This window comes from Bos javanicus, chromosome 23, assembly GCF_032452875.1.
Source record: "Bos javanicus breed banteng chromosome 23, ARS-OSU_banteng_1.0, whole genome shotgun sequence".
NCBI lineage: Eukaryota > Metazoa > Chordata > Mammalia > Artiodactyla > Bovidae > Bos > Bos javanicus.
Window position 1 is genome coordinate 22,295,099 of NC_083890.1, and position 20,044 is coordinate 22,315,142.

General features: G+C 36.3%; 1 protein-coding gene across 1 annotated transcript in view; it reads right to left on the minus strand.

Annotated features, from left to right (window-relative positions):
- Positions 1 to 16,186, minus strand: part of CRISP1 (cysteine rich secretory protein 1) — a 28,411-nt gene extending 12,225 nt beyond the window's left edge. The window contains exons 1-2 of the mRNA XM_061398392.1: positions 16,076 to 16,186; positions 4,527 to 4,594 (exon numbers count right to left, since the gene is read on the minus strand). Coding sequence (XP_061254376.1) covers positions 4,527 to 4,594; positions 16,076 to 16,139 — 132 coding nt within the window. The 5' untranslated portion in view covers positions 16,140 to 16,186. The remainder of the gene's footprint in view (positions 1 to 4,526; positions 4,595 to 16,075) is intronic.
- Positions 16,187 to 20,044: the final 3,858 nt, after the last annotated feature.

The window sequence follows — 20,044 nt, forward strand, 5'->3', positions numbered from 1 at the left end:
GTACTATTTTCCTGTCATACTGCAAGTATCCTGGGCGAGATTAGAGGGATCAAACTGCCAATATCCGGTGGATGATAGAATAAGCAAGAGAATTCCAGAAAAGCATTTACTTCTGCTTCATTGACTACCCTAAAGCCTTTGACTATGTGGATTACAACAAACTGTGGAAAATTCTTAAAGATATGGGAATACCAGACCACCTTACCTGCCTTCTGAGAAACCTGTATGCAGGTCCAGAAACAATATTAGAACCGGACTTGGAACAACAAACTGGTTCCAGATTGGGAAAGGAGGACGTCAAGGCTGTATATTGTCACCCTGCTTATTTAACTTTTTTGCAAAGTACATCATGCGAAATGTCAGGCTGGATAAAGCACAAGCTGGAATCAAGATTGCTGGGGAAAATATCAGTAACCTCAGATATATAGATGACACCACCCTTATGGCAGAAAGCGAAGAGGAACTAAAGAGTCTCATGATGAAGGTGAAAGAGGAGAGTGAAAAAGCTGGCTTAAAACTCAACATTCAAAAAACTAAGATCATGGGATTTGATCCCATCACTTCATGGCAAACAGATTAAGAAACAATAGAAACAGTGACAGGCTTTATTTCTTGGGCTCCAAAATCACTGCAGATGATGACTGCAGCTATGAAATTAAAAGACATTTGCTCCTTGAAAGAAAAATCATGACCAAGCTAGACAGCATATTAAAAAGCAGAGACATTACTTTGCCAACAAAGGTCCGTCTAGTCAAAGCTATGGTTTTTCCAATAGTCATGTATGGATGTGAGAGATGGACCGTAAAGAAAGCTGAGGGCTGAAAAATTGATGTTTTTGAACTGTGGTGTTGGTGAAAACTCTAGAGAGTCTGTTGGACAGCAAGGAGATCAAACTAGTCAGTCCTAAAGGAACTCAGTCTTAAATACTCATTGTGAGAGAATAACAGGCAGGAAGGTTCAGTTCAGTTCAGTTCAGTTGCTCAGTCGTGTCCGACTCTTTACGACCCCATGGACTGCAGCCCGCCAGGCTTTCCTGTCCATCACCAACTACTGGAGCTTACTCAAACTCATGTCCATTGAGTTGGTGATGCCATCCAAACATCTCATCCTCTGTCGTCTCCTTCTCCTCTCGCCTTAATCTTTCCCACTCCTCACACCTTCAAATTTTCCCAGCAACAGGGTCTTTTCTAGTGAGTCAGTTCTTCGCATCAGGTGGCCAACATATTGGAGTTTCAGCTTCAGTATCAATCCTTCCAATGAATACTCAGGATTGATCTCCTTTAGGATGGACTGGTTGGATCTCTTTGCTGTCCAAGGGATTCTCAAGAGTCTTCTTCAACAGCACAGTTCAAAAGCATCAATTCTTTGGCCCTCAGCTTTCTTTATAGTCCAACTCTCACATCCATACATGACTATTGGAAAAACCATAGCTTTGACTAGACGGACCTTTGTTGGCAAAGTAATTTCTCTGCTTTTTAATATGCTGTCTAGGTTGGTCATAGCTTTTCTTCCAAGGAGCAAACATCTTTTAATTTCATGGCTGCAGTCACCATCTGTAGTTATTTTGAAGATCCCCCAAATAAAGTCTGTCACTGTTTCCATTGCTTTCCAGTCTATTTGCCATGAAGTGATGGGACCGGATGCCACAGTACTGATTTCATTTAGGATAGACTGGTTGGATCTCCAAGGCTAGGGGTCTCCAAGTTGAGGACATAGGCTTCAAGTGTCAGATGTTTTTTATCTCTCTTGAACTGGCAGGAGGAAACAAACTACAAGTGTCAGATTTTTTCCCTTCTCTATACAAAATTAACGGAGAGGGCAATGGCACCCCACTCCAGTACTCTTGCCTGGAAAACCCCATGGACGGAGGATCCTGATGGGCTGCAGTCCATGGGGTCGCAAAGAGTTGCTTTCCCTTTTCCTTCATGCATTGGAGAAGGAAATGGCAACCCACTCCAGTGTTCTTGCCTGGAGAATCCCAGGGATGGGGGAGCCTAGTGGGCTGCCGTCTCAGGGGTCGCACAGAGTCAGACATGACTGAAGCAACTTAGCAGCAGCATACAAAATTTAAAGGAGGTTTCTCTTAAAATTCTCTGATCCCATGATGACACCTGGTTCCACCTAAACTTAACTTTTCTCAAACCTTGAGCTAACCAATGCATTTTTCTTATGGAAATGTTTTTCTTAAGCTATGTTAATGAACTACATATTTACCTTAGACTCTGTCTTCAAGTTGGTTCCACCTAAGACTCAGAACTGACTTGACAAACCAGTATGTTTTACTCATACAATTGTTCTCCTAATCTATGTTAATGAAACCATATATTTGCTTGGAAACTTGCCTTTCTTCAAGAATCATGTCAATCATCTTATGGCCCTGGGGTGACTCACCTTGTGCCAATATTATCTCAAAATTCATGTTGTGGGTGAGGAGCCTGGTGCCACTCTGAGTTTTGAGACATTTCCTTTCTCTAATTAGCAGCCTGCTAGTACCTATATAACATCCTGCTAAAGACTAGCAAGGGAGCACTCTTTCTGCCCCCTTCTGATGTCTATGTCAGAAGCTTTCTCTTTCTCTTTTTTACTTTAATAAAACTTGATTACACAAAAGCTCTGAGTGATCGAGCTTTGTCACTGGCCCTGGATTGAATTCTTCTCCTCCGGAGGCCAAGAATCCCTGTGTCTTTCACGGCTCAGCAACAACCTTTCAATTGGAAGAACTGAAGCTGAAGCTGAAGCTCCAATATTTTGGGCACCTGATGAGAAGAACTGACTCATTCAAAAAGACCCTGATGCTGGGAAAGATTGAAGGCAGAAGGAGAAGGGGATGACAGAGGATGAGCTGGTCAGATGGCATCATTGACTTGATGGGCATGAGTTTGAGCAAGCTCTTGGAGTTGGTGATGGACACAGAAGCTGGGCGGGCTGCAGTACAAAGAGTTGGACACGACTGAGTGACTGGACTGAACTGAACTGGGAACCCACAAGAATTTCCTTAAGTTCCATATGATAATTCTCCCTGCTCCTCTTAAAATATGCTGCTTCAGTGAAATTCATGTCATTTAGCTCTAGCTATCTCACCTCTGAACATTTACTTTCCTATAGTGATTTTCCTGTGAATTCCTCTCATTGATAGAAATTGGGTCTCCTGAAACAATTCATCTTGTCTACCCCAAATTCTGCAGTCAACAGGAGTGACATCAGCATTCACATGGATGACTCAACCATCTCATATCCTGGGCTCTTGAACTTTAGTCTCTTAAACTTCTCTTCTGAGGCTTTTTAGTTTTCTACCATAAAGGTTGCAGCCTATATCTGATGATCACTTCAAAATGAAATACTTTTAACTTACCAGAGGATTTTTGGGTATCAGGCAAGAGCTCCATCTGATTTCTCATGGGGAAAGAAGTGTGAGTGATAAGATCCACATCAGCACCCCAGTAATCTCATGTATGTGGATTTTCTTTCATTTATTGAATTAAGCGGCTTTCACTTTTTTCCACTTTTGACTTTATCTAGCATGTGAAATTATAAAAACCACTCATGTTCTATACCAAAGCTATTAACCAGTTCATCATAAAAAATATTTTCAGTACATTGCAATGTAATATTTTCCTTATATCACTGAGATTTTTTACAGGTACATATTATTGAATGACTTGTGAAATACTCAGAATTTATTTCCTCTTATATACCATTAAATGTTTCATTTCTGTTCTGTGAATGTTGAAACTCTTGTTTTTAAGTGAGATTCAAGCATCATCTATTGACTCCATTGCTAACAGGTCCTCACATTTCTCTCCTTGCTGTTGGCATATTTCTTTTTTTATTTTTGGTTGTGATGCAAGGCTTGTGGGATCTTAATTTCCAGACAGGGACAGAACCAAAGCCCCCTGCAGTGGAAATGTGGACTCCAAACCCCTGGACTTTGATGAAAGTCCTGGCACTTTTCATTTTATATTTAATTTGGATGTGTTAAATTCTTGTTATAGTCATAAATCAGAAAGCTCAGTTGGGATATTGATGAAATACTTACCTTTTCTGGATAAAAACTAAAAAACAATATTTTTCCCACTTTGTCATGGAAAATGTATGGATCAGTTGTAAAGAAGTAATTCCCACTCTACATTTTTAGCTTTTTAAATTATTCAGAGAAGTTTAATGACATAGGCATGGGCTTGTGAAGTAAAACTGCTTAGATTTACCTTCAGGCTCTGCCATTTCCAAGTTATCTGACCTTGGACACATGACTTAACCTCTTATGTTTAGTTTCTTTCTCTGTAATACGAGATTAAGAATAGTACTTGCCTAACAGAGCTATGGTGAGAACTAGGTGAATACCGGGCATGTGCCTCTGTGTGCTCAGCTGCTTTAGTCATGTCTGACTCTTTGCGACCCTGTGGACTTTAGCTGCCAACTGGGCATAGCATCCTCACAATAGTGCCTGCAACAAAATAAGTTCTAGCACAGAGTTAGCTCTTATCCTCCTCTCAAAAGTAATCATAAAATATACAATCCTCACATACTTTTATAATCAAAACAGGCAGGCAGCCAGCAGCAATGGCCAGAAACAAGAAGCATTTCATTGTCATCCCTGTAAGAAAAGTAACATAATTTTAGACTGTTGCCGACTTGTGGGGATAATGTTTTGTCATAAGTCTTTTTGGGAAACACTTTTACATGCATCTGCATTTTTTATTTTTTTGCAAAAAGAGACCTGCAGGATCAGAACAAGGTTTTAATATGCTAGTCATTGGTACCAAGAGAGGAAGAGAGAACTATGATTGGGAGAATAACAGAAGTTAATGTTAATCCCTGGAGTCTCTGAATATGTTACATTGTGTGACAAAAGAGAATTAAGGTAGCGGATAAAGTTCAAATTGCTTATCAGTTGACTTTAGAGTTAGGATAGTGTCCTGGCTTATTCATGTGAATTCAATGTAATCACGAGAATGCTAATTCACTTCAATTGTGCCCAACTCTGTGACCCTATGGACTATAGGCAGCAGGCTCCTCTGTCCATAGGATTCTCCAGGCAACAATATTGGAGTGACTTGCCATGCTCTCCTCCAGGGATCTTCCCCACTCAGAGATTGAACCCATGTCTCTTATGTCCTCCTGAATTAGCAGGTGGGTTCTTTACCACTGGTGCCACCTGGGAAGCATATGTGAGAGAGAGAGAGGCAGTATCAGTGATGGATGATGAGGAAGGCTCAGTTAGCCACGACTGACTTTGAAGACAGAGGGAAGGACTATGAGCCAAAGAATATGGACAACCTGTTCAAAGTAGGCAAAGGCAAGGACATGAATTCTCCCCTGAATTCTTCTTGCTGAATCTTGATTTTAGCTCAATGAGACCCATTTGGACTCCTGAGCCCCAGACTATACAAATAGTAAATGTGTACTGTTTTAAGATTCTGAGCTTATAGGAATTTGTTACAGTAGCAACAGGAAACTAATATAAATACAGCAAGATTAGGTTTGAATTTTCTATTGCCTATAGCATACTTTGGCCACTTGATGTGCAGGGCTGACTCATTGGAAAAGACCCTGATGCTGGGAAAGATTGAGAGCAGAAGGAGAAGGGGACGACAAAGGATGAGATGGTTGGATGACATCACCGACTCAATGGACATGGGTTTGGGTGGACTCCGGGAGTTGGTGATGGACATGGAGGCATGGTGTGCTGTGGTTCATGGGATCGCAAAGAGTCGGACACAACTGAGTGACTGAACTGAACTGATAGCAAGGGGGTGTGATGTTGGTGCAAATGATTTACATACATTATTCAGAGATATTCTGTAAAGTCTGATCACTCTGTCAAGAATGGTTGTCATTGTGAGTGGAGCAAATCGTAGTGAATATACTCTCTATTTTATTTCTGTCTGATATAGGTTGCTGATGCTAGCATATATGTTATTAAATTTGGTTGATACCTTCTTTTTACAGTCTTCCAAGTTTAGTTCTGAATCAATCCTGCTGAGTGGGAAGCAGAAGGGGCTAACTGGTTCTCATTTTAAAGAAGATGAAAGAGCACATTAGATGATTTGTGCAGAATAATACAAACAATGAAGTTTGCCATTGCTGTTAAACTTCCCCTACACACTGCCAAACATGTTTGTATGAGAGGAATTTGTAAATCAATTCTTTCAGGGAACATACACATATAAGTGATCTGTTCTTTACTGCATTTTCTCATATCTTTCTTTCCCTTCCTCTGTTTCTGCCTCCAAAATGTTACAAACCCTCAAACCCTAAAATACACAGTAACACAGATGAAATATACAACTTATTCTGTTACTGAATTCTCAACAATCCAATAAAGCAATTTTTTTTCCAAGTTAACTGAAGAAAAAAATAGGATAAAAATCTTCTGAACTATAGTACGTTGATATATACACACAAGTTAGCATTTATACCCCTTACACTATATCTCTACATCTTTTTCTAGGGGAAAATTTTAGGGGGGTGTTGTGAATGTTCATTATCTTAATTGTTATGATAATTTTGCAGATATATACTAGCATGTACCTCAAAAAACTGTCATAAAAGTCTAAGAAATACCAAAAAAATTATTTCACACCAATCAAACAATTGGAATTGATAATTAAGATTTTGTCTTTCAAGTCTTTTTTCTTATGTATAAATTCAATATTCAGATTTATCCATAATATCCATAATACATACAAAAATTGTATCCTGTTTCCCCCAGAATTTCTATTATTATATATTCCTTATGATCATTGTTTTGATAATGTGAATAACCTGTAATTAGCTTAAGATTTTGACTAAGTCTGATTTTAAGCTTTAATATTTTTCTCTACAAATACTGTTATGTTATTATAAATATTTTAAAACAAATACCCCACTATTTTTAGGATATTTTTCATAAATTATCATAGGATTTGAGCTTCAGAATTTGAAATTGATTGAAATCTTGCACTTTTTTCTTTTGACATGATACAAAACTAATATTAATAATCTAAGTAAACCTGATACATATTAAGTGCTCAATAAATATTTATTAAATAAATTATATTTTGTACAGTTGAAATAATTGCCTATTTCAGACACACACACACACAATCTGTTAATTAATAAATGTGATATAATAAAAGTCATACTGATCCTGGAGTTTAAATACTAATGATTTGTCCTTGGTTCTCTTATTAGCTCTGACACCAATAAATCCACAAATTCTCTGAAAATCAATTTGTTTTGTTTAGAATGAAATCCAACATGTTGGAGATATAGATGGCTTTCAAATTCATAGAAGTACAAAAAACAACCAGCTCTTGAGAGTTAACTACTACTGTTATTTTTGGAATGCTGCAATTTGCTTGGTGGACTTTATAATCCAAACTTGAAAGCCATGCCATAATTTACAAAAGGGTTATAATTCTGATAGATAGCTTTTGAAGACATACAGTATCCCCCATATTATTGAAAATAGATAAATAGAACCTGGATATTTTATATACAGATATAGTATCTTCTGTCATAAGTAGGTAAAAAATCATTGTTTTATAATGACACATAAGGAATTTGATACAATTGATGATTTGATGCTAGATATTATATCCTGTACAAGAACTGAAAACAACTTATAAAGAAGCTTATCATGACCTCTTGAGAGTGTTTAGGGGATAGTCAGTGTCATCTGGGATTATTGTTACCTTAACGTGTTGGGCTTCTCCAAAGAACTTTGGTTGATGTTAGGGACAACTAAGCTAAAGGGATATGCAAATTTTGAGCCTAAGTTTTGGCTTGGGTCTATGAATAAGTAGACTGTGTGCATTCAACTTAAGGCTTTTCAGAGATCAAGGGTACCAGGAAAATAGGAGGCTACCTTTACTTAAGATTCAAATATGCATTTGGAGAAACAGTCAAAACAGAAAGATAAAGGTTAACACTTGGGCATCAGTGGTATAGTAAGAATTTTAGAATGAGGATTGGATTCAGGTAATTATACATGTATCCTTGTTGGCCTGAAATCTTTATGAATGTACTGATTTGGGGCTCTGGAGTAGCCCTTAGAGTCTGATGCTTGGGTTAAGGTACTAGAAAGCAACAGGCATCAGGCGGAGATTTTGGCAAGCAGTGATTCTGGCAAAATGATCAATGTGCAGGAATAAATAGAACTGGAGAGCATGACTCAGAGGTTGAGCAGAGGTTGTAGGGGTGGAAAAAATAAGTGGACCTAGGGTAAGAGACTCTGGGGACCCACTGAGACTTATCCACTGGAGAATTAATACAGGAAAAGTTTCAGGACCAGGGCCAAACCTCCAGAGTGATCTAAATGATTCTCTATTGACTGGAGGTCTGAAAATCTATGTATAACAAGTCCATTTTAACTATGAAATTCCATTTCCTGTACTTAGGTAAAGGCAGTTTTTTCTGAACAGAAGTATTACAGAAGCAGCTGACATATCATCTCACTAACTTTAGCTTCAGTCCCTCCTTAACACAATTATTTCATAAGCAATAGACAATTTTAAACCCAAACTTTTAAACTCTCTTCTGATATTAGAAACTTGATACACTTTAAAAAATTAATTTTCCCTACATTTCTGTTTCAGATTGTAGGTCTTATTAACAAATAAACAGAACTTGGCTATTTGTCACTTAATTTGGTAGGAGGAAAGATCAAAAATGAAGGAAAACACTAAGGAGAACCAAGTGCTGCCCTCTGGCATGCCCTTGGGAATTCATTCTCATATATGGATTAAATTGCTAGACCATGTCCTGCTCAGAAAGTACTTACAAGAACAGTCTCTTCCTTCCTTTAATCAAAGAGTTCATAAGAATGAACTCTACCAAATTAGGTCACCAGTCCTTTTTATCTTCTTTACCTCAGTGAATTTGTGAATTTAAAAATAATAACCACCACCAAAAGTAATATACATGTAATAGTTTCAGCACTCAAGAAAGTGCCTAATTCTTTCGAGTAACTCCCAAGAGTAAGAATCATTCCGATTTCCATAATTCAATCAACTTTATAATCTTACATAGACAGAATATATATTGTTAGCATATAAACATTTTCACTTAATATTATGCCTATGAAATTCATCCATGTTGCATGTAAAGGAGTTTATTTTTGCTAATAACTGGGTAGTATGCAGGAATTAGAATTATTTATTATTAATTAACCTTTGGTTTGTTTTCAGTTTAGAGCTATTACAAATAAAATTTCTATGGACACTTTTCTGTATGCCTTTTGGTACATATTATTATTTACTTTTTGGGGACATAGAAATGGAATTATTGGGTTATACAATATACATATGTTTTCCTTCATCAAGTACTATCAAATATTTTTCCAAAGGGGTTGTAGAAATATGTACTTTTATGCTTCTACCAGCTTCATATCCTCACCCATACTTGGTATTCTTTTTTAAAAAAAATACTCATTTATGTTTATGTTTCATCACGGTTTTTAATTTGTATTTGTCTACTTACTAATGATATGGAACACATTTTTATATAACTGTCAGCCACTTCCATGTTATCTTTTGTGAAGTGTCTGTCAGACTTTTCACTCTGTTATAATTAGGTTGACTGCATTTTTCTTATTGATTTGTAAGAATTCTCTACATATTCTTAATATAAAGTATTTGTCAAATATACGTACTGTAAATCTTTTCTCTTAGTCTGGGAAATGGGTTGCCATTTCCTTCTCCAGTGGATCTTCCCAACCCAGTGATTGAACCTGCATCTCTTTTGCCTCCTGCATTGGCAGGCAGATTCTTTACCACTGAGACAACTAGGAATCCCACCAAGGGCACCACCCTAGATAAATGGACCAGTGTAATATAATGGGATATGTAAACAGGATTGCATAAACTGTGAATGTGTTTTATGGTTTAACTCTTTTAAATCCATGCCTGTTTACTCCTCAGGTAAAATCTGAAACTAGCCTGCCTTCAGTTATAAAAGAGCCAGAGGGCCACTGCCTTATGACGGGCTGGTTCCTTTGGAAGCCGTGTCACATAGTTCCTGAAATAAAAGATGCCTGCCTTGGCGCTTTAAGATGTGTATAACCACGTGGTATTTGGCCCTACATGAAAATTGATTTCTTCTTAGTCTTGCTACAAGAAATTCTGGAGAATGATCTGAATAAGTAATATTACACTTGTATAGTATGTCTAAGTTTATTAAAAGCATGGAAATAACTAATACTTAATTTTCTTTTCCCCAAAGTGGTTATACTATATTTTTTAAAACTTTTTAATTGAAGTATAGCTAATTTACAATGTTGTGTTGATTTCTGTTTATACAGCAAAGTGATTCAGTTATATATATATGTACATTATTTTTTATATTTTTTTCCATGATAATTTATCACAGGATATTGAATATAGCTCCCAGTGCTAACAATAGGCTCTTGTTGTTTATTCATTCTATATGTACTAGTTTGCATCTTTTCACACCAAACTTCGTCTCTATACTTCCCCCACTCCCCTTCCTCTTTAGCAATCACAAGTCTGTTCTCCAACTAACATTTATATTACGATGAATGTTGTTAAGATAAGGCTGTACAGAATCTCTTATTTAACATTATGACAATGCTATTAAGTAGTCATGTATCATTAATCTCACTTGTCAGGTAATTAAACCGACACTTAAAGACATACATAACTTACCCCAGCTCACAGAGTTTGTCAGTGTTATGATGAGAAACAGATATTTGGCTGCACAGTATATTCTTGCCTTTACACAGTATTCCACATGAGAGATTTGCTCTATGAGAAAGTCAGCTCAGTGAAAATGTTTACAAGAGAGTCAGAAATTTACAGTAGACAAGTGGCATGGACACATAATAATCAGAACTAATCTAGAGCCTGTGAAGACTACAAGTCACAAATGTGGATGCGTTTCTCGTTTGTAATCCAGATAACGTCATCTATGAACCTCACCAGTCTTAAACTGCCACACTTGGAACAAACTGCAGAGATTAGCTGCATGATTTAGTGGAGCCACTATAGATAGCAGGACACTCAAAACAACCTCACGGCCCAGAAAAGAGAAGCAACTTACAGGCTTTCTTTGCATGCTTGCATCTTAGTAAATAAATATTTATTTAAATATTTACTAAGACGTTAATATGTGCCATGCCTTCCTCTAGACATAAAGAAACCTAGAATAATCAAATACATAAACTGCTCACAATTTCCTGAAGTTTGCAATCTATCACCTGGTATAAAGTACATACAATGCATTCATGGCAACTACACTATAAATGCCAGACAATTTGAAATTCTGGGAATGAAAACAGAAGCAATCAATTTTCCTGAGGAACATCTTGTACAACAGGAAAGCTACCTACAATATGAGAGCGTTCTAATAAAATTTTGTCTAATAAAAAATGTCCATGTCATTTATCAGACATGACATGGATTAACTGCCTTGAAATGTCTGGAAATATTAAATACTAAAGTATTAAATACTCCATATGAGCTAGATAAGGACAAATACATAAGACTTTTAAAGCAAAGAAGGACATTGCTACACAGACAAATTATATGTGAGTGTAGAAAATCACTCTGAAACTAGGTATAATCAGATGCTTTTGTTTTATTGTTCTGAAAACTTGGAAAATGTTTGTTTACCTGAGCATCTTGCCACTTATATTGAAGTCTCTATATAGTATTATGTAAATGGAAGTCTGTCTATATATTATACACTTTCATTTATATTGGAAGTTTATTATCACTTTCTTCTTTGGAAGAAAGAAAACATTATTGTTTAATAAATATATATTCCTTAGCTCTTTCCTGAACAAGTTCAGTTGAATATCTACAAGGGAACAAAGTAAGGGAGATAAGGTAGATAGTGTATAGTCTTGAATTGTTTTGTGTTATGTGTTGAGGTAGGGGAAATGAAATAAAAAAGAACAGAGACAGCGTTCTCTGACTTTGCCAAAGAGTTGATAATGAACGCCTGGAAAACAGTTTGTGAGAAAGGATGACTCAATGTCATTCAAAATTTGCTCACCTCTAGCCATAAGAATTTGTTGTTGTTGCTGGAGATGGATGGTAGTAAGCTGGAAACATGCCAAAGCTTTTCTATAATTCTTCTAATATTTTGTAGATGGAGAAATTCACATCTCTGAAGTAAAACTCACAAATTATTGAGCATTTTTTTTTCTTTCACATGGTAAAAAGAAAAGCCAGAAAAAGAATTCTGTGACTTCATCAAACCAGCATGGTTTATAGATTGGAAATGTATGATTTGTCATTTATGTCTTGCTACACTGCTGTTTAGAAAGAAGAGTGTTGATTCAACACCAAGTCAAGTGTTTATGGAAACTTAATTGCTTTGGTTTTATCTGTTGGTCCTGTCAACTCCTGGCATTGCTCTACCCAACACAATGCTGTCTGTATTTTTGTCACTGATGTCTTCATAAAGAGTTGCTATCCAGCTTAAAATATGGTTTTAAAAGAATTTGGGACGTGTTGGAAAGCACAGAATAACTTGATTTGCATATGAGTCCCATGTATGGATGCCAGTTGGCTGCTTCATTCACATCTTTCTTATTTTCATACATTGTCCTTTTTCTGTTTAAGCTTCTTAACATAATATGAAATAATCTGCCATGACATTTTTTTTTTTCTAAAACAGAAAATCGAGACACATTGGTCTAACATATGATATAGCAAAATGATAGAACAGAATAGAATTGGATTTATCACAGAAAATCTTTGGGAGATAGATGAAGACTAATATGTTTATAAGCAAGCACATCATGTTTGTTAAAACATATGCATCTTAAAAAATTTAAAAACATCAATTGTTTACTTAATGATTGGCTATCAAAAATTTCAGAAAGCACAATAATTTTAAAACAGATAAATATAATGAAACAAAAATAAAAAAGCCATTTCTTCCTGACATATTTTTAGTGAGAGTGATATTTCTCGCTAATTTATAAACTGGTCATCAATACCATACAATGGATTCAATAATAACTTGAACAGACTAGACAGGCCGTTTGCACAAAGGAATAAATCTGTGATGAAACACTGGACTGAAAAATCTGGAGTTCTGGTAACTCAATTTAGTACTGCTCAGTTTGTTAGATGTGCCCACATTCATGAAATATATAATGAATAAACTACAAAACTATATATTTCATGGTTCAGTCAGTTCAGTCACTCAGTCGTGTCTGACTGTTTGCAACCCCATGAATCGCAGCACGCCAGGCCTTCCTTGTCCATCACCATCTCCCGGAGTTCACTCAGACTCATGTCCATCAAGTCAGTGATGCCATCCAGCCATCTTATCCTCTGTCGTCCCCTTCTCCTCCTGCCCCTAATCCCTCCCAGCATCAGAGTCTTTTCCAATGAGTCAGCTCTTCACATGAGGTGGCCAAAGTACTCGGGTTTCAGCTTTAGCATCATTCCTTCCAAAGAAATGCCAGGGCTGATCTTCAGAATGGACTGGTTGGATCTCCTTGAAGTCCAAGGGACTCTCAAGAGTCTTCTCCACACCACAGTTCAAAAGCATCAATTCTTCGGCACTCAGCCTTCTTCACAGTCCAACTCTCACATCCATACATGACCGCTGGAAAAACCATAGCCTTGACTAGATGGACCTTTGTTAGCAAAGTAATGGTTAGAAAAACATAACAAAAAAATTAGACTCGGTGTCCCATGTTTGAATTAGGTTAATGATTGATGTTCTCTGCTCAAGAAGCCTCCTTTTCTGTTCCAGTTCTTGGGTAGATAACGTCTTATTTTCTTTTATCATTCCTTTTGGAAAGTTAGTTGCACAGTTGTGTCCAAGTCTTCACGATCCCGTGGACTGTAGCCTGCTCAGCTCTTCTGTCCGTGGAATTCTCCAGGCAAGAGTACTGAATGGGTTGCCATTCCTTTTTTATATTCTTTTTTTTTCCTTTTTTATATTCTTATAACTGTGCTTATATCTGCTCTCACACAAAGCAAGACATGTTCCCTTTTATTAGAGCATTTACTTTAGAAAACTTGCAATTGTAAATTCTTTTTCTCCTCTTTGACTGTGAAACCTTTAGAACCCAGGAATCTCTTTCTCAAATACCTTGGAACCATACTTTGAAATGTAACCATCAAGGAAAATAGAGCCACTGCCTATGGGTCCCTGTGGGAGGATAGATGCCCAATTTCAATAAGCAACAATTAGTAAACACACTGTTGTAAATTACTAATCACATTGACTGACCTACCCCCTCATGTCCTCTAGTACTTTTCCATTAGTTCACACCGGCATTTAAAATCCTGTCTTTTGTTTTAACAGAATTGAGTCCAATCTTTCTTTTCTCTTGCAATATAGTCTTGACCCTTACTGCAATAGTCTTAAATACAGTTTTCCTTGATATTTTTAGCAAATGTTAGGTGAAATTTTTCTTTTCCATTATGTCTCTTATTATTCTCCATCAGTTCTTCTTCATTGTTTTATACTCCAGGTGAGAGTTTGTGAAGTCTTCATTTTAAGGAGACATCAGAGAATTGAATTAAGGTGAACTAAGAATGCATGGGGTTAGATTAACATTGAGAATGTCATCATCTTCCTATGGGAGCTTTCTTGGTGCTTCCCTGGAGCTTCCCTGGTGGCTCAGACAATAAAGAATCTGCCTTCAATGTAGGAGACCTGGATTCGATCCCTGAGTTGGGAAGATCCCCTGGAGAAGGAAATGGCTACCCACTCCAGTATTCTTGCCTAGAGAATTCCATGGACAGAGGAGCCTGGCAAGCTACAGCCCATGCAGTCCCAAAGAGTTAAGAGTTGAACAGGACTGAGCACCTAACACTTTCACTTTTTCACTTTCCTACAGGAGCAGAAATTATCCCTCCTAACTTCAGACCTGACAAAAGTCCAGGGAGAGAAAGATTTCTTTTATATTCAGCATTAAGAGGCTTGCACTGGCAGAGTAAAAAAGGAAAAAGAACAAGAGGATACAATTATTTTCAAGGAATATTGGGTAGGAAATACTTAAAGACAAGACAGCAGAAGAAAAATATAGGTCACTTAGAGAATCAGGAAAAAAGAAAGAGAGAGGTAGAGAAATTAGAAAATGTTAAATTCAAAAATGCAAAAAAGAAACAAAACTCCTTAAGCCTCCATAAGTAAATCCCTAAGTTTTGTATATTATTGGTGCACAAAATATTTGAATGCAGAGGTGGGCTCCCCAGCTTCTCAATAGTTAGTAGGAAGATTAATCTTTCTCTCTAGATGTGTAGCCAGAGAAGATAACTCACCGAACTGGAGGTAGCATAACACATCACTCCTATTTACTTCCCCAATTGCCTCTCTTTCATCAGCCTCCTCTAACCCTGGGAAATGGAGAACTATCCTACATGGGTTATATAGCATAATATTCAGTACTTCTAGATCTTAAATTTAGAATATGAATGAAAATATGGCCTCTAACTTCTAGAAGCAAATAATTTGTGACTTATTTTAAGTATTTAGATTCTCTGTTAGGATGAACAATAGAAATGCCTGAAGTAAATCTCTAATGTGCTATATTTCAATAATGTCAAATATTTGTGAAAGTACTGAATACACTATCAAATCCAGAATTCCTCAACAATTCTATATAGCTTTGGGGATATATTTCATATTATTAGTTAACAAATCACTTCCCTCAAAAGGTGATCCTACCTACTTCTTTGTTCTCACTTGCTTTCTTAACCATTTAGTCTTCATTTGGAAATCTCTGCATTTGTTTGTTGAGTAAATCATTTGATAGCTGCTTCTGGTAGGGATGGATAAGATAGCACAATGAACATATTTGTATAATATGCAAAATCATTTTTTTTCTCCCTTTTTAAAAACCTGTAAGCTGAATTGGCTCTTTTTACTTTATAATGACTTTCCTTGTTTGTTGGCTTTGATATCTTTTATTCTTATGCTCAAAATATTTGCTGATCTATGACTGTCAGCTTATATTTAAGAGTGAAACAGCACTACAGACGCTCACTGGGAAGCTCAATCTGTGAGGGTAGACTTAGCAGCGGTAAACTTGATCATACAGGAATCAAACATCAATGTAGCTTTTCTTTTAGAGACGACCCCAAGATACCCATGGATTTACCTGTTAGTTTGGTAAAGTGCACTGATGCAGAAGAGTCCTTACTGGGATTCTTAACTACAGGCATGGTTTTCTTTGCTCCTAAAGTGAATTCCAAATGACAATTGAAGTTTTAAAGCCTATGACCCTCGTTTACTCTTTTTCCCCTCCTCTCTTCTGATTCTGTTTTCATTTTTGTTTCTCATTCATCACAGCCACTAAGTGATTCCCCATTGGTGGGTGGAAGCAATCATTGATAATTCAGTTTTATCATCTGACCATTTGGTGTTCTTGGTTGATCAATGGTATTAATCTGTTCTCCACTAGATGAGAGATGATGGAGAATGCAGTTTGTTAGTCATTTTCAATGATATTTCTGGTTGCCAGCTCAAAGAAATAAAGTTTATGCCTGCTGGGAAGGAATGTGCAAGTCTTCTGTGTCTGCTTACTTGTAATTTGTGGCTGAGGTTGTAGAACTGAAGCTATAAGCTCTCACGCGTTTGTCTGCCTGGGAGCTAGTGTGTCTACAGTTAAGAAAAACCTGACTTTCCTTGTGTCAGTGTGAAATGTTTTCCTATGTCCAGAAATGACTAATTATTGTAAAAGGGATGTACATAGCTATAGAAAGTTGTGCTGTGTGAAAGACAAAGGCATAGGACAATTAAGGAGATAACTGTATTCAGCCTCTTGTGATAGGGAAACAGGTGAAGAACACCTGAAAGAAAAGGAGTCTGGAGTTTTATAGAGTCAAGTAAACAAAGGAATCATACACAAGTGTATGAGAGTCAGGAAGAAGGAGGGAAAGTGCCGTGTTTCTGAATATGTAAGAGTAGGATAGTCTTTTGTGGCTAGTCTTTTCTTGGAATCAACACATGCTTGGGGATTTCTTGATAGTTGCTACTTTCTAGGAACATAGAATTCAGATACAGTTCCACATTGCCATTCAGTTAATTTCTTCAAACGTTTGTGTTTGACTGTCAATTCTTATCTTTCCACCTTTCATGTTTTTCTCGTTACAAAGGATTTAGGTAATTTTGATTAAGAGTTACAGCACAGAGAACTCAATGCTCTGTAGTGACCTAATTGGGGAGGAAATCCAAGGAAAATATGGGATATATGTGTATGTATAGTTGATTCTGTCTTTGCTGGACAGCAGAAACTAACATAAAATTGTAAAGTACCATTTTCATTATTCTCCAATAAAAATTAACAAAAATAAACAAATGTTCTACACACAAAAAATAAACAATTTATAAACAGTGTTTCTTATTAGGTTAGTTACAGATGTAGATCTTCCTTATGGATGGAAGAAATCCTACTTTTTAATTTTTATTTTAAACATTTATTTGTTTATTAATTTTGGCTGTGCTAGGATTTTTCTCTAGTTGACATGAGCAGGAGTTACTCGCTAGTTGCAGTGTCTGGGCTTCTCATTGGGGTGCCTTCTCTTGTTGCAGAGCGTGAGCTCTAGGGCACACAGGTTCAGCAGTTGCAGCACACAGATCTCAGTAGCTGAGATTCCCAGGCTCTAGAGCACAGGCTCAGTAGTTGTAGTACATGGCCTTAGTTAATCCGTGGCATGTGGGATCTTCCTGGATCAGGGATCGAACCTATATCTTCTGCCCTAGCAGGTGGATTCTTTACCACTGAACCACTTGGGAAACCTTTAGATTTTATGTTTTTATCTTTTGTCTATGTTGCTCAACTTCCTGTTATGTTTTTTTTTTTTTGAAAAAACACATTTTATTGCACTTAAGTTATAAGAAAATAAATTTTCTAAGTGAATCCAGCCATAGACACAATCCCTTTAAAGGTTGCTTTTTGTTTGTTTTCTTTTCTGCTGGAGAGGGGTGGGCTGCACCCAAGAAGAGACAAGGATGAATCTACTTGAAGAAAGCTACTCTGGTTTTTCCACATTTATTCTTCCTTTCATAATTAACTTTCTGCCTTAATCTGGTGCTATGATTTCTAAAAGGTAGGCATGTTTTGTTTCTGAGTTTGTTGGTCAGATTTTCTTCCAACAAAAGGTAGTTTTAAAGGCAAAACTTATTCAAATAGGAAACAAAGCATAGAAATCTGGGTTCCATTTTCAGTTTTGTTGCTCCATGTTGTGTGACTTAAATAGTTTTTAGTTGTTTCATCAAAATAGCATAGTCTGTGCCCTGCCATTCATCAACGTATCCTGAACAACAACTAAACCTTTCTGTGTCTCAATTTCCTTGTTTATAAATGTAGGTACTAATAAAACCTATTTTGGGAGGTTGTTATGATTGAATGAATTAATATCTGTTAAGCATTTAGATCAATGTCCCAGAACATAGTAACATCAGTATTTTGTTAAATATATAAAAATTAATAAACCTGAAAAAATGAAAGAAAAAGTTACAACTATTATTGCTAGTAAAGTCTATACAAGGAAAAACAGTGACAGAGAAATACATCTGTATGTTATTTTTTTCCCAGGGAGAAATAGAATAATTTTATCTTCAGGTATCAGTTTATTCTAGACAGTGAAATCACTGTTTGTCGAAGTTTGCTGAGTCCCAGCTTGCTTCTATGTTTAAAGGATGAACATCTTCCTCTACAGTAGAAAAGATTATTCTTTACCTTCTACAGAATGTGCCTAGATAAAATTCCTAGTCTTATCAGCATTATTTTCAATTATTAATATTTTTTAAAAAATGGCATTACTCTCTCTCTGTTTCTACGGAAGGTGGGACTCTGATTGTGATGGGATGCCTTGCTCTGAGCTATAAAACTACCTCCTGTCCTAAAGATAGGAGAAGCTTATTTCTCCTTTGGATAAAACCAGTTCACAAACACAGGTAGCATTTGACCGCCTCCCAATCTTCTCCAACTTTTTGTCTAGCTCACCCAGCCATTAGAAATCCTATGGCCCTCATACTTAGTTCTGGTCTCTTCTCCAGGCAATAGCCTTTCCCCCTCCCTTGCAATAGTCTTTCAGTCAAAAGTCTGTCTTTACTAATTCTGGATTTATTTTCTGTTTTACATAATAAGGTTATCATGATTTTCTCTCTTAAAAATTTCTTTAAATACCTCAAATATAAAAATGTGGAGGTTTTCCTTTGCCACCACCAAAGGGGAAAATAACCTTTGAATTTAAAGTTTATGGATAGTTATTGAATTACCTGTTTGGAGGAAGATTAGAACTTAGAATTCTGATTCCATATATAGATATTATTATGAAACATCTTCTTTTAATTTTTCCATATATTTCATCTTTGCCTTGTGCTTCATTTCATACCCCTGAATCCAAAGTTCTTCTTATTTAATTTCTTTAATTTATAAATCTTCTATTTTCTGTTGTAAAGGAGTCATCTGCCTTTAGAAATAAGGAGGGTACTGGAGAAGTGTTTCAGAGATTAACTCTTCTAAATACTTCCCCCCCCCCCCCCAAGTCTTTATTGAATATATTACAGTATTGCTTCTGTTTTATGTTTTGGGTTTTTGGTTGTGATGTATGTGGGATCTCAGCTCCTTGACCAAGGATTGAACCCATATCCCCTGCATTGGAAGGTGAAGCTGTAACACTGGACAACAAGATAAATTCCTCTTCCAAAGACTTAATTGATCTTTCTATATCTTATATTACAATCATTTCTACATATTTCCCAAACTGGGTTAATGTTTCTAAAATTTCATATTTCTCACTGATAGTAGTATACTACTGTTCTCATATTTGTTTGTTAATCAAATATATGATAAGCTTATAGTCGACACATTTGTTTATATATACATATAGCAAATATATATACATTGCAAAAATCTCTAAGAGTTCATTTGCTTCTTTATAACTAGTAAAATATTTTAGTTCTTAAAAATTATTTTATTATTATTAGTATTTTCTAAGCACAAACATTATCTAAACACTAATGTTATTATACTTGTATCTGCATTTCTGCTGTGACAAATAAGACTGTTTCTCCCACAATTTAAGAAATCATTGATACTATGAAATTGTTATGTCTGAGA